Below are 16,642 nucleotides of genomic sequence, written 5' to 3' on the forward strand. Positions count from 1 at the left end.
CACTAGCAATACCAGTCCAATCTTCCTTCCCCGAATGCAATCATGGAAGGCAAGGATGACAAATCACAAATATTTACAGTCTTAATATGACAGACAGGCACCTTGCAAAAAAAGACTCAATGAATAATTCTAAGTTCTTTTTTTAAAAAAAAGATTTATTTTATTTATTTGAAAGTCAGAGCTACAGAGAGAGGTAGAGACAGAGAGAGAGGTCTTCCATCCGCTGGTTCACTCCCCAACTGGCCGCAACGGCCAGAGTTGCGCCAATCCAAAGCCAGGAGCCGGGAGCCAGGAGCTTCTTCTGGGTTTCCCACACAGGTGCAGAGGCCCAAGAACTTGGGGCATCTACCCTTGCTTTCCCAGGCCATATCAGAGAGCTGGATCAGAAAAGGAGCAGCCGGCACTAGAACTGGCGGCCATGTGGGATGCCGGCACTTCAGGCCAGGGCTTTAACCTGCTGTGCCACAGCACTGGCCCCATAATTCTAAGTTCTTAAGCCATCTAAAGCTACATGAAAATTGTCTAACTTCATTTATTTGTTCATTATTTAGTAAAAGTTTTCATCTCAGATACAAATAATAATCAAAACAGAACCAAAAAGATCTTTAAAATAATATAGCATTATTTTATAAATCTTTCAACTGTTCTATGTATCTGTGTCATCTGTTCACTCTATATAGCATTTCTAAAAATACCACAAAAATGTTTTATATCTATGAGGCTATATGTCTTATAATTCAGAAAGCCTTTGGCTTCTTGTGTTAGTGTAAACAGTTTCCTGTCTCTGGAGAGTATCAATACACTAGATTATAAAGCCTCAGAATTAGAGAAATATTGTTCTAGGTGGCTTACACAAAAAAATGTACCTAAACTGAATATTCTAAGAAGTCCTATAAATCAAGGAAACTGAACTTCCAATATTTCAAATGAGCTGGCCTTTTAAAGTAATTCTAAGAGCTTAAATTCAAATTTACAAAATTAAGGTAAGTCTTTAGCAAATTCATCAGATTTTATAATTTTGGTTTCATAAAAATAGCTGTGTCCTCTCTAATTTAGCAATGTTAAGTGTACCTCAAAAGTTTATGGAAATGGAATTAAAACATGAGTTCATCTTGAGACAAAACATTTTTGGAATCCATGTGTAGTTTTTTCCTGATTTTCCACAAACTTTTTGAAGATCCCATCATCCAGTATAAGCACACATTGCATTTAACTTGGGTTTATTGTTCCCAGATGTGTTCAGCCTACTTAACAAATAAGCTAACATGATACAGTGTTTTAGGTTACGTAAAATGTAAATTTCTAGTCAAGTAAATTTAACTTCAGCCATAATTATATAGCATAGCATATGGCTTGAACATAATTTCCTAAATCCATAATAATCAAAATGTTGAGCTGAAAATTGAGTGAATTAATGATGATTTCTATGACAGAACACTAGAATACTGATTACTAAACAAAATTTAAGTTCATACGCTTTTTATTATTTTTGTATGCTATAAAAAGAGTATACTTTTGAGTCATGTTAACAAATGTGGTCATTTTTCCTATTTTGCAGACATAAAAGCAATGTGTGCAACTATACAAAGCAGTGTCATCTGTGTTCACAGGTCTGGTAATCTGTAAAAGTGCTTGTGCATGACTCAAAGCCCTTGGTTTTCACACCTCAGAGATTAACCGTTTTGTTTTTCAGTATTTTCCTGTCAGAGTTAGAAGTATTACAAACAGTGCTATGGTTTGGATGCTGAGTGACCCTCAAAGGCCCCTGTCTTAAAGGCGTGTTCCCAGGGTGGTGCTACTGAAAGGTGGAGGAACCTTTTGAAGGTAGGTCTTGTGGGAGGTGATGAGGTCACTGGGGATATGTCCTTGGGAGGTAGTTCCCAAAGCTGCAAAGGCCTGAGTCTGGGCCCACCACTCTCTCCTCGCGTACCAGCTCTTCCTGTGCCCTCCGCATGTGCTCTGTCAGCTACCGTGGAGACGCTGCCAAAGCTTCCACCATGACCTTTGAACCTTCTGCCTCCAAAACCGTGTGCTAAATAAACCTGTCTTTTCTACATAAGTAGTTTGCCTCAGGTAGGTATTTTGTTGTAATAATAAAAAGAATACTCTAAGTGTTTAAGACTACTAAGGGCAAAGGTGTCAGAAAAAAATAGCAATGTATATACTTTTGTATTTCAAAGAAAAAGAATAGTTTGACCTAAAACAGAAGTTCCTGGAGGTTTTTTCTTTAGAACCTCTGGAATCATTTATATTCTTGGAAATTAAAGACCACGAAGAGCTATAGGTGCTCTGTGTATATTTCTCACCCTTGTGTTTCATACCTTTCCTCCAACTGTTTACTCCCTAACCAGCCTTTTCAGTGGATCTGTCTCAGTAATAGTAGTCAAAAACAAAAAAAACAAACAACAACAAAAACAAAACTATTTAGCTCTTACCATATGCTGGACATCATACCAAGCACTTTATATGTGACTTTTTTTATTTTCAGATCTTTACAAGACTGCTGGGAGATGGCATCACCCCCAAGCTGAGGCTTACATAAGACATTTACTTGAACTAACACTACTTATAAGAAGCAGAAGTAAGATTTGAAAGGGGATTTGTCTGACTCAAAACCATAAGCTATACTGTTCTTTCTGTTTGGAATTCTGTACCAAACTCTTCACATTTTAGCTGTCCTGCACCCAAATTATCATAATATTTTTTCTATCAGTATCTTTACCTTGAAAAGCAGTATATCATTAAATCCAAAGGCATTCAGTAATATGAACCCATTACCCCTTAGGTAGAACTACCACACAGGATTTTTGGTCCATGTCAGGTACTGGTTTATGATATGTTTGGTGGAGGCAATAATAACCCACATTATAGGTATTGGTTTATGATATGTTTCCTTCTTTTGCAAATGAAAGACCAATAGAACAACCTATATCACATTTCAGTAGTTCTTGACCTTTTTTTCTTGATAACAGTGGAGGGTTTTATATGTGTAGAAGTAGCGATGAAACTAAAAACTAAATGGGGTTGAATTTTGGCAAGTTTGCTTTGTGAAAGAGTTGGTCCTTCTAATGGACTTGAGAATGAGATATAACAAAATCAGTATGTCAGGAAGATAGACTAACGTGGGAGACATTTCAGTATGGATTGGTTGTTGTCGAAATGGGAGAGAAGGGAATTAGTAGTTCACTGAGAAGCAAGTATACAGAAGAGTTGGTTACATTAGGAATGGAAAAGAGTATGTGTGTAAAGCAGAGAGAGATTGGAGAGGTTTATGTTTGGGACATGAGGGAGAGTGGAAAAGGTGATCAGTTTTATTTTTATAACTTCAAAAATATTGAATAACTTTCCATGAGAAAGAGCTTTAGAAGTTTGAGAAGGATGGAGAGTTTTGTATCCTAAGAAAATATAAAACTGTGAATATTAAAATTGAGGATTACCATAGAGGTGAGAAGATCTTCCATATTATAGGCAAAGTGAAAGGTCACCACAAAACACACCGAGCACTGCAGTAAGGGAGAAGATTTGTTGTTGGGTGGGGAAACCTGACAGGCTGCCTCCCCGGTGCAGTCTGGACTGGGAGAACAGGTCTCACACAGCTTTGCGGAGGTGAGGAAGGGGGAGCAGCAAATCTCCTTAGGGTGGGCATGGAGCTGACATCTGTGGTTGGGCCATTTGGTCACCTGACCTCTAGTAAGCCAGGCTGGGTTTAGAATGAAGCTTATTGTACAAAATGGCGAAAGGGCCAGAGCCTAGGATGGCACCACAGATAAGACCATACCATTTTATTAACACCAAGATGTTAGTTAGTAAACCAAGGGAGCAAGTCTGTCGGAATTGAGGGAACTTTAATGATTTTCATAGCTATTTTTAAAGTCGGATATGTCAAATAAGATCACATTTTATTTCATATTAAAAAGAAACTGATACTTTAAGATATCTCAGAGGTCTGCAGTGTATCTACCACAGAGTATAACAAAATGATTCTTCAAGGCCCTTGGTATGTAAAGCAGAGTATCTTCAGATATAAAGTGAAGTAGTTAGACAAAAGGGTATCTAAAGTTCCTTTCAGCTCTATTCTTCAAAAAGACTGTAAGAGCTGCCATGACCTAGAATCCTAAAGGTTATGAATGTTCATCACCAGTAAGAGGTTAAGTGCTTTCGTATTTCATGAAGTATGTGAAGGCTCATTGATGTTCCACTGACCCCACAAATTTCAGAAACAGAGCAACAATTCAGGCCCAACTAAAAAAAATTCCAAGCACCATTTTATGCATCACAAAGAGAAACAGCAATAGTTTTTCTCACTGAAAAATCTTGTTATAGCCAGACCAGACAAGTGCATTATCACCCTTGATGTGATACCACAGTTTGGAATCTCCACATCTAAAAATTCTCAGGAGCAGCTTGTAAGGTAGAAATTATAAACAAAAAGACCTGAAAGGTGACAGGTTTGTGTGTGGGCCACTAGAAAATAAGAATTGAGAAGATTAAGAAAAGAATAATATTTCAAAACAGCAGAATGAGAGAGCAAGGTTCTAAATGCAACTGTACAGCCCTCGGGAACATATGGCTAAGCTTCTTGTTTCTAAATCATGTCTTCACTGTTGAGACTTCTTTTATGTGCTACAGCTATTTATAAATCTATCCTTTCTCCAACAAACTAAAAACAAATTAAGAGTACTTACCCTTTTTTCATGTGAAACCATGGTCAAAGTTGCACTAGAACTAACTGATATCAACCATGCTCATTCATTTAACTAACTTTTCAGTGGACATTCTAAGTTTTTCAGATTCACTTTCACATGCAAAAAATTATTCTTTCACATATAATAAAAAATCCTATAGCTCTATGTGTATATATATAAATATATATATATATATATATATGAATAAACTGCTTTAACTCCATGCTTTTATCAATTTTAATTTTTGTAAATTATAAGAATGTTACTGGGCTGGCACTGTGGTATAGCAGGTAAAGCCACCTCCTGCAGTGCTGGCATTCCATATGGGCACCAGCTCAAGACTCAGCTGCTCCACTTCCAATCCAGCTCTCTGCTGTGGCCTGGGAAAGCAGTCGAAAATGGCCCAAGTCCTTGGGCCCCTGCACCCCTGTGGGAGACCCAGAAGAAGCTCCTGGCTCCTGATCAGCTCAGCTCCAGCTGTTGTAGCCATTTGGGAAGTGAACCAGTGAATGGAGGATATTTCTCTCTTTCTCTCTCTCTCTCCTTCCCCCTCCCTCCCTTCCTTTCTCTCTTCCTCTTTCTTTCCCTCTCTCTCTCTCTGCCTCTCTGTAATACCACCTTTCAAATAAATAAATAAATCTTTAAAAAAAAATTGTTTATCTGCAAACATCTGTAGCATAATTTTAAATGAGAAATTTTTTATCCTGTTCCTTTAAATGAACAGAAGTATTTCTATCAAAACTTAACTATATTTCTATTTCAAAATGATAAATATATAATATGATTTTTTAAAATATTTCATCATTTTGATCATTCAAAATTTTAAGCACTCATAGAATACTGTAGTTTAAAATAAAAAAATAATAAATTCAACCTGCAGTCTCTGACACTATGTTTTTAAGAAAATATTCATACATAAGAGTTATTTAAAAATAAGAAAATGTTGACAATTCAGTTTCTAAACGTAAATCATTCACATATTACAGTTATATTTACTTCTACATAGACAGGAATAACAGTGAATTCAGTAAGGATTTAGTATTGTCAAGTTCCCTTGATGCATAAATTTTTTAGATTTTCCAAATACATATTCCATATGAAACTATAACCATCCAATCTCTAATAGTTTCAATATAAGAACAACTTCAGTATCAATTTACTTGGGAACTTTAAAAGATCTCACACATGCCCTTTTGTTCCTCATAGTTGATCAAGAGAAAATAACTGTAACTACTCAGATGTAGTAATAGTAGCAGCACTATTTGTAGTAATCATCATTATACTCCAATGTTAAATGTTTTTAATTATGTGGTTCCAACCTGGTCTCCAAAGTCCTCTGGGAATTTCCACAATACCACAGGATCTGTAAATAATTGACACAGATCATTAAACAGAGGCACAGGAACACAAGCAACACTCTTGTCAAAGCACTCTTGAAATTGTCATGACCATGATTTTTAAATTTTTCCTTAAACACTGACAGTCTGTAAGGTTCACTTCTTTTATCAAATTTAATATTTTTATCTTTCAAGGGATTTAATGACCTTAAAATCAGGGGCAAGTGAAATGAATAACTTGACCAGGCTATTAAAATATCAACATTATTTCTTTCACTTTTTTATTTATATATCTTATATTTTAAGATTCTGAATACTGAATTTTCAATTTTAACTACACTTGCAAAAAACATATGTTCTAATTTTAAAAAAATGTAAATACAGTAAATATATACTCAAATCTATTTTAACTTGCAAAACAAGACTAAAGTGCAGCACTTTAAATTTAATATCTACTATATAGTCATATATATAACAACATTGTTTCACAAATATTAACACAGTTTTTTTTATTTTCATTACTTTTCACATTAATTCTCTTCTACCTGGGATAATAAAACAAAGTTATTAGTTTTAATTAGCATTAGTAAACATTTTGGTCATGTATGCATTTTTTAATTGTTGAAAATGAACTTCTGAGTACTTCGAATCTATTCTAAAGGGATAGTTTTATTAGATTAATATTACTTCTGAAAACACTTTTGGAAAGTCCAAGATAAAGCTTGCACGCCAGTTAGCATCAAGATGACAGGATATGAACTCCACTACAAGAAAAGGATACAGTGGATCAAAATAAAGAGTTATGCTTTCAAAAGAGCTATTCCACTATTTATGCAATTCCATGTGGTTTTTGTCATAACATAAAATTCAAGGATGCATAATTTCAAATGTTTTAATTTTTTTAAAGATGTATTTATTTATTTGAAAGGCAGAGTTACAGAGAGGCAGAAAGAGAGAGAGAGAGAGAGAGAGAGAGAGAGAGAGAGAGATATTGTGTATCCACTGGTTCACCCCCCAAATGGCTGCAACAGCAGGAACTGGGCCAATCCAAAGCCGGGAGCCAGGAGCTTCTTCTGGGGCTCCCAAGTAGGTGCAGGGGCCCAAGGACTTGGGCCATCTTCCACAGCTTTCCCAGGCCATAGCAGAGAGCTGGATCAGAAGTGGAGCAGCCGGTCTCAAACCAGCACCCATATGGGATGCTGGCACTGCAGGAGGCTTTACCCACTATACCACCGCACCAGGCCCTATCAAATGCTTTAATTCTGAAACTCAATATATACCTAGCAACATTTTAGCATGAGCTGGTTCCTCTTTTATTTTTACTTGCAACAATTTTTTTAAAATATTTTCCTTAAGTTGAAAATAAAGCATGTTTTCTGCAAGTAAACTTTTTTTACTTATTAAGAAATAAAGGGGAGGAGCCAAGATGGCAGTATAGCAACAAGATGTTCTGAGTCTCAGGAGGAAATAGATAGTTAATAAGGAAAGGGGATATGGGCTGGTGACAGAGCTGTGAGAGTTCCGAGGGGAGAAGCCCAGGAGTCCGGCAGAGACCGAGCAGGACCACAGAGAAGGAGCAAAGAGTCACTGAGACACAGCAGAGGTGGGCGGACGGACGCCACGCTCTGCCCCTCCCAGGGCGGACCAGGTGAGGCCACGGAGCTGCAATTAGAAGTGGGCAGGAGAGCCGGCGAACTGTGAAATTCCAAGAGGGAAGAGTAGAATAAAAGACAGAGAACTCAAGCATACCCCTGCCCATCCACACCTCCCCTCACCCCAATGGACCTGCAGTCGGCTGGGAGAAGCCATTCTGTCTTTTCCATCTCCAAATGCAAACACGATGCTACCGGATCTACCTTCTGTGCACACGCCCATCGATTGTGGGGCCACTTCACCACACACCCTCAACCAGAAACAAGGATCGTAACATTTCAGAGTAATTTCCCCTCACCACCACACGAACTGTACGATGGGAGAGAAGTTCTAAACATTTAAATCCTAGCTCGTTTCACACACCAAAGCCCGCCCCAAGTAGGTGGAGCTTAGCGCACCAGAGCCCTGCTATCTGCTCCATCACCATTCACAAGTGAGCAGGACTTCCAGAGGTGGGCTACATATTTCCACTGGCAACACATAGACACATGCAGCTCACAGCAGAGGGGAATCTCGCCACAAGCACCAAGACACATATTAAAGATAAAAGGAATTGGAAATGCAGAAAAACAAGGGAAAATTTTTAATAAGACTAAGGAAGATAGTATTAGCCCCAGAATGGAACATGACATCAGCTCTTCAGTAACAGAAGCAGAAGAAGCAGGGATTGAAGATATGCCAGAAAAAGAATTCAGAAAATTAATCGTCAGATTACTTATAAGCAATCAGAAACACACTTATCACCTAAATGAAAAGTGCTGCCAAGAAATTGAAATGTTGAAGAGAAATCAGAATGAAATTCTAGGTATGAAGAATTCAATAGAGCATATAAAAAATGCAGTAGATAGTCTCAAAAACAGAATAAATGAGACAGAACGAATATCAGAACTAGAAGACAAATTTCTGGAAATAATACAGTTAGACTAGACATAAGAGGGAGAAAACAGGAAACTGAAAAACACAGTTGCAGATCTGCAAGATTCTATCAACATACAGATCCTAGGAATTCCAGAAGGCATCGAAACAGAGAAAGGATTACAAAGCCTTATTAACAAAATAATAGCAGAGAACTTCCTTATTTTGGAGAAAGCAAGAGACATCCAAGTTCAGGAGGTACACATATAGTGGCAACTCTCCTCAGTAACACATAAAGAAAAGATCCTAAAAAGTGCCCAAGAGAAATGCTAAATCACATTCAGAGGAAATCCGATTAATCTCATCCCAGATTTCTCATCACAAACCCTAAAGGCAGGGAGAGAATGGTGAGACATACTCCAAGTCCTAAGAGAAAAAAAACTGTCAACCAAGATTACTGTGCCCTGCAAAACTCTCATTTATGAATGAAGGAGAAATAAAGATCTTCCAGGGCAAACAGAAATTGAAAGAATTGGTAAGTACACGCCTAGCCCTAGGAAACAGGATCAAACATGTGCTACACACAAACACAGAAACAGGAACATCACTGGAAAAGTAGATAAATACCCAGCAAAAGAACAAATAAAATCCAAAACAGAACTATTTACAGAAACATGGCAGGGCAAAGTCAGTACTTAACAATAGTAACACTGAATGTAAATGTTCTCAGCTCCCCAGTTAAAAGACACAGAATGGCTGAATGGATTAAAAAAAAAAAAAAACATCTATTTGCTGCCTATAAGAAACACATCTTACCAACAAAAATGCTCACAGTCTGAAAGTGAAATGATGGAAGAAGATAATCCATGCTAACAGAAACCAAAAAAGAGCTGGTGTGGCCATCCTAATATCAGACAAAATAGACTTTAACACAAAAACCATTCAAGAGAGACAAATAAGGAAACTATATAATGATCAAAGGATCAATTCGTCAGGAAGATGTGACCATTATAAATGAATATGCACCAAACCACAGGGCACCTAGCTATTTAAAATAAATGTTAAAGGATTTAAAGGGAGAGATAGATCCAAATACAATAGTGATAGGAGACTTCAACCCCACTCTCAGCAATAGACAGATCAACAAAACAGAAAATCAGTAAGAAAACAACAGAGTTAATCAACACCATAGACCAAATAGACCTAGCGGATATCTACATAACCTTCTACCCTACAGCCAAAGAGTACACATATTTCTCTCTGGTACATGGACCTTTCTCTAGGACTGACCACATACTAGGCCATAAGGCAAGTCTCAGCAATTCAAAAAAAATTGAAGTCATACCATGCATCATATCAGACCACAATGCAATGAAGCTGGAATTCAACAATTTAAGAATTCCTACATCATATGCAAACACATGGAGAATGAACAACATGTCACTGAATGAACAGTGGATCATAGGAGAAATTAAAAGAGAAATCAAATAATCTGTGGAAAAAAAACAAAGATGACAATACAACATACCAAAATTTGTGGGATATAGCAAAAGCAGTGTTAAGAGAAATGTTTATAGCAATTGGTGCCTACATCAAGAAAATGCAAAGGCACCAAATAAATGAATTGTCTATGTACGTCAAAGACCTAGAAGAAAAACAGCAAACTAAACCCAAAACCAGTAGGAGGAAAGAAATCATTAAAATTAGAGAAGAAATCAACAAAATTGAAACAAAAAATACAAAAGATTAGCAAAACCAAGAGCTGGTTTTTTGAAAAAATAAACAAAATTGACACACTTTTGGCCCAACTAACCAAAAAAAGGAGAGAGAAGGCCCAAATCAATAAAATTAGAGATGAAAAAGGAACTGTAACAACAGACACCACAGAAATAAAAAGAATCATCAGAAATCACTACAAAGAGCTGTACGCCAACAAACTGGGAAACTGAGAAGAAAACTGATAGATTCCTGGATATATATAACCTACCTAAACTGAACCATGAAGACACAGAAACAGACCCATAACCGAGACAGAAATTCAGTCAGTAATAAAGGCCCTCCCAACAAAGAAAAACCCAAGACTAGATGGATTCACTGCTGAATTCTAACAAACATCTAAAGAAGAACTAACTCCAGTTCTTCTCAAGCTATTTAAAACAACTGAAAGGGAGGGAATCCTCTCAAATTCCTTCTTTGAAGTCAACATCACCTTAATCCCTAAATATGGAAAAGATGCAACAGAGAAAGAAAACTATAGACCAATTTTACTGATGAACACAGACACAAAAATCCTCAACAAAATTCTGGCCAATTGAATTCAACAGCACATCAGGAAGATCATTTACCCAGACCAAGTGGGAATTATCCCTGGTATACAGGGATGGTTCAACATTCACAAATCAATAAATGTGATATTAATAAATCAAAGAACAAAAACCATATGATTATCTCAATAGATGCAGAGAAAGCATTTGATAAAATACAACACCCTTTCATGATGAAAACTCTAAGCATTTTTTTGTCTAGAAAGAACATTGCTCAACATAATTAAGGCAATTTATGACAAACCCATGGCTAAGGTGTATTGAATGGGGAAAAAGTAGAAGCATTCTTACTGAGATCTACAACCAGAAAAAGGATGCCCACTCTGCATTGCTATTCAGTATAGTCCTGGAACTTTTAGCCAGAGCCATGAGGCAAGAAAAAGAAAAGGGATTCAGATCGGTAAGGATGAAGTTAAACTACCCTTATTTGCAGATGATATGATTTTATATATATATATATATATATATATATATATATATATACCAAAAGACTCTACTAGCAGACTACTAAAACTCATAAAAGACTTTGGTAAAATAGCAGGATATAAAAGCAACACACAAAAAATAACAGCCTTTTTACACACAGACAATGTCATGGCTGAGAAAGAACTTCTAAGATCAATCCCATTCACAATAGCTACAAAAAAATTAAAAACCTTGGGATAAATTTAACCAAGGAGGTCAAAGATCTCTATGATGAGAATTACAAAAGTCTAAAGAAAGAAATAGAAGACATAAAAAATGGAAGAAACTTCCATGTTCATGGATTGGAAGAATCAATATCATCAAAATGTCCATTCTCCCAAAAATAATTTACAGATTCAATGTGATATCAATCAAAATACCAAAAACAGCTTCTCAGATCTAGAAAAAATTATGTCAAAATTTATTTGGAAACACAAGAGGCCTCAGATAGCTACAGCAATCTTGTACAACAAAAATAAAGCCAGAGGCATATCAATACCAGATTTCAAAACATACTATAAGGCAATTATAATCAAAACAGACTGTTACTGGTACAAAAACAGATGGACAGACCAATGGAACAGAGGAAAAATGCCAGGAATCAATCCAACCATCCACAACCTATATGTATATAATTTATATATATATATATATATATATATATATATATATATGTGTGTGTGTGTGTGTGTGTATATATGTATATATATGTGTGTGTGTGTGTATATATATATATATATATAAATTCATTTTATTTATTTGAAAGAGTTGCAGAGAGAGGTAAAGATAGAGAGAGGTCAGTCTTCCAGCCGCTGGTTCACTCCCCAGATGGCTGCAACAGCCGGAGCTGCACCAATCCAAAACCAGGAGCCAGGAGCTTCTTCCAGGTCTCCCACTTGGGTGCAGGGGCCCAAGGACTTGGGCCATCTTCCACTGTTTTCCCAGGCCAGAGCAGCAAGCTGCATCAGAAGAGGAGCAGCCCAGACTAGAACTGGCACCCATATGGGATGCCAGCACTTCAGGCCAGGGTTTTAACCCACTGCACCACAGCGCCAGCCCCAAAAACCAACAAAGGAGATAAAACCATTCCCTGGAGCAAGGACAGTCTCTTCAACAAATGGTGCTGGGAAAACTGGATTTCCATATGCAGAAAAATGAAACAAGACATCTACCTTACACCTTACACAAAAATCCATTCAGAATGGATTAAAGACCTAAATCTACAACCCAATGCCATCAACTTGCTCGAGAGTCTTCTGGAAACCCTGCAAGACATCGGCCTAGGCACAGAGTTTCTGGAAAAGACCCCATAGGCACAGGTAATAAAAACAAAGATTAACAAGTGGTATTAAATCAAATTGAGAAGGTTCTGTACACGAAAAGAAACAGGAAAGTAAAGAGGCAACCAACAGAATGGGAGAAGTCATTTGTAAACCATGCAACTGATAAAGGATTAATTACCAGAATATATAAAGTGATCAAAAAAATTCAACAATAGCAAACAAGCCAGTCAAGAAGTGGGCAAAGGACTTAAATAGACATTTCTCAAAAAAAGGAAATTCAAATGGCCACCAGACTCATGAAAAAATGTTCAGGATCACTAGCAATCAGGGAAATGCAAATCAAAACCACAATGAGGTTTCACCTCACCCCAGTTAGAATGGCTTTCATACAAAAATCAACAAAAACAAGTGCTAGCGAGGATGTGGGGAAAAAGGTACCCTAATCCACTGTTGGTGGGAATGCAAACTGGTAAAGCCACTATGCAAGACAGTTTGAAGATACCTCAGAAATTTGAATCTAGTCCTGCCATATGACCCAGCCATCCTACTCCTAGGAATTTTCCCAAGTAAATGAATTCAGCAAATAAAAGAGTCGTCTCAACCTGCATGCTTATTGCAGCTCAATTCACAATAGTCAAGACATGGAATCAATCTAAATGCCCATCAACAGAAGCCTGGATAAAGAAACTATGGGATATGTAGTCTATGGAATACTACACAATAGTTAAAAAAAAAATCTTGTCATTTACAGCTAAATGGATGAATCTGGAAAGCATCACACTGAGTGAAATAAGCCAGTCCCAAAGGGACAAATACCATATGGTCTCCCTGTTCTGTGACAACTAACAGAGCACCTTAAAGGAAACCTGTAGAAGTAAAACTGACACTGAGAAGCAATTACTTGAACAGCCTTGCCTTGACTGTCAAGGAACAGTTAAGTATTTCATTTTATTTATTGATTGATTTTCTTTTTTTCTCTACTTAATACCATTGGATGAACTCCTTACTTAACATAGAATTTATCATAGATGTATTAAGTCATTTGAATTAGATCCCAGTTAAAAATAAGAATGGAATGAGAGAGGGAGGAGCTGTACAGATTGGCAGACATTCCTACAGACTTTTCACTAAGGGTGAAGCTATAAACTTGCCATGGGACTCCAAATCCCACTTAGCTGGATGGCACTAAACCCATCTTATGTGATCAAGTGATCATATTAAGTATGGAAATGAACATATAGATAGGACGATAAGTCAAAGGGACATATAAATAAGACCACATTCCTGGTAATAACAATAGATAGAATTACTGGGGCTGGCACTGTGGCATGGTGGGTAAAGCCACCAGCTGCAGTGTCACCATCCCATTTGGGTGCCGGTTTGAGACTCGGCTGCTCCACTTCCTATCCAGCTCTCTGCTACGGCCTGGGAAAGCAGTAGAAGATGGCCCAAGTCCTTGGACCCCTGCACCCATGTGCAAGACCCGGAAGACACTCCTGGCTCCTGGCTTTAGATGGGTGCAGCTCTAGCTGTTGCAGCCAATTCGGGAGTGAACCAGCAGATGGAAGACTTCTCTGTCTGCCTCTCCTTCTCTCTCTGTGTAACTCTGACTTTCAAGTAAATTTAAAAAATATATATTTAAAAAAATTACAAAGGAGAGAAAGTTCCAATATGGGAAGCAGTCCACACAGCAGACTCATAGAATGACAAATGCCTTAAACAGCACTCTGCTCTCAGAATCAGCCCCTAAGTCATTTGGATCTGACTGGAAATACCATGAGAGCATTTCAGGTATGGAAAGCCAAGACATAGTGCCCAAAATGGTTCTGCATGAAAGATCTCTGTGAGTGAGACCCTAGTGGATAGAAGGGGCCATCAAAGACAGATGTACTTTTCCCTGAAGGGAAGAGAGAACTTCCACTTGGCATATGGCCTTGTCTAAAAACCAAAGGAGTTTGTGGACTCAAAAGACTTCTGTAGCCTTGGCAGTTCATTTCAAGAGCCTTGGGTGATCATTGATGTAATAAATAAGAGTGTCAGATGTTAAATCAACAACAGGAGTCACTGTGCACTTGCTCCCCATGTTGGACCTCTGTCCTTAATGAGGTGTACAATGAGAATTAATGGAAAAACTTGTCTTAAAACTGTACTTTATACTTTGTATGTCTGTGTGGGTGCAAATAATTGAAATATCTACTTAGTATAGAGTTGGTCTTCTGTAAATAAAGTCAGTTAGAAATGAATCTTAATGAAAAATAGAATAGAAGAGGGAGTAGGAGGTGGGATGGGAATGGGAATGGGAGGGCAGGAATGGGGGGAAGAAACACTATATTCCTAAAAGCTGTACAAATGAAATTTGTATTCATTAAATAAAAACCTTCCAAAAAAGAAATAAAAATTTCCATATAAATTAAGTCCTTTAAAACATCTCATAGAAGAAGAATGTATTACACATTGATGATGGTAATATCAAATGATTTTAGGCTCACATACAAAAATGCACACCTTTCCAAACAAAAGGGAAATACATTATAGATCATCTAAAAATCCTCAGATATCAATGTCCTGTAGATAACTGTGTTCAATTTAAAAACATATACATATGTTTACATGGCAGTTCTAACAAAATGATGGATTTTTTTAAGATTTTATTTATTTAAAAGAGTTATAGAGAGAGGTAGAGACACAGAGAGAGAGAAGTCTTCCATCCACTGGTTCACTCCCAAAATGACCACAACGCTGGAGCTGAGCTGATCTGAAACCAGGAGCCAGGAGCTCTCTCCAGGTCTCCCAAGTGGGTCATCCACCATCTCTATCCCAGGGACATTAGCAGGGGGCTGGATTGCAAGTGGAGCAGCTGGAACTCAAATGAGTGCCCATATGGGTACCAGTGCTGCAGGCCACTGCGCCACAGCACTGGCCCCAAAAATGATGGGTGTTCAATATTTGAATCTCAAAAAACAGAAGTATATGATGGAGTCTTCATGAAATATTAAGCAAAAAGTATAATATAGAAAAATTAATAAAAAGCTAATAGTGACATAAACAAATCATCAAACAGAAATATAGACAAGTCCCTTCCCATAAATAATGCTATTCAAAATACTCTTTTAAAAAAACAATCTCAACGTTATGGAAAATGTTTGTGACATGTGTTTTACATCTATTTCTTAAAACTAGAACACTGCTGGTATTACATAGGACTTACAGTTTCCCCTTATTGTTTGAAGCATGTATCTAACTTTCCCACATCCCTTACTCTACCTTTTTTTTCTGTATTGTGTGTTTTGTTTTTAACAAAGAACAAGTGAGTACATGAAGATATCATCCACTGGTTTAATCAGACAGTAGAAAACTCATATTTTTTCACTAAATGAGTTTTATACTTCAGCACTCAAAAATTTATTATAATCATATGCATCCAATTTTCCAATTGGATTTAATTTAGTTAGGCCTAAACTGTTAGATTTTTTTTATTAAACTTTTATTTAATGAATATAAATTTCCAAAGTACAGCTTATGGGTTACAATGGCTTCCCCCTCCCAAAACTTCCCTCCCACCCACAACCCTCCCCTTTCCCACTCCCACTCCCCTTCCAATCACATCATGATTCATTTTCAATTCTCTTTATATACAGAAGATCAGTTTAGTATATATTAGGTAAAGATTTCAACATAAACTGTTAGATTTTGACCACATCTTGAAACAGCTTTGTAGAAACTTTTCAGAATTACTGCGAAAGAATAAACAGAGATCTGGTTGGGGGCGGGGGACATGGTTGTTTGCAAAAAGGCTGAATTTTCTGTTCTTTGTTGATTACTTTCCAGATATTCAATCTGACTTAGCCATAGGTGCTTCTTTTATGAGTTAAAGGAGGAGAACTGATAATGGAAGCATCCGTACCAGGAGTGGCTGAGATACACTGTGCCTCTCTTCTTCCAGGGCCTCCCAACAATACACGGAAACTCTGTGTCTTCATTTATAAAAAAGCTATCATGTCAACCATCTGGAAACCATATAAATATGAAAGAAAGAAACA

General features: G+C 37.2%; 1 protein-coding gene across 4 annotated transcripts in view; it reads right to left on the reverse strand.

Annotated features, from left to right (window-relative positions):
* Positions 1-16,642, reverse strand: part of DENND1B (DENN domain containing 1B) — a 269,366-nt gene that overhangs the window by 190,966 nt on the left and 61,758 nt on the right. For all 4 annotated transcript variants that reach the window (XM_062211550.1, XM_062211548.1, XM_062211551.1 and 1 more), the window contains exon 3: positions 6,005-6,048. In XM_062211550.1, coding sequence (XP_062067534.1) covers positions 6,005-6,048 — 44 coding nt within the window. The remainder of the gene's footprint in view (positions 1-6,004; positions 6,049-16,642) is intronic.

Source organism: Lepus europaeus, chromosome 14 (genome assembly GCF_033115175.1).
Source record: "Lepus europaeus isolate LE1 chromosome 14, mLepTim1.pri, whole genome shotgun sequence".
Taxonomy (NCBI): Eukaryota; Metazoa; Chordata; class Mammalia; order Lagomorpha; family Leporidae; genus Lepus; species Lepus europaeus.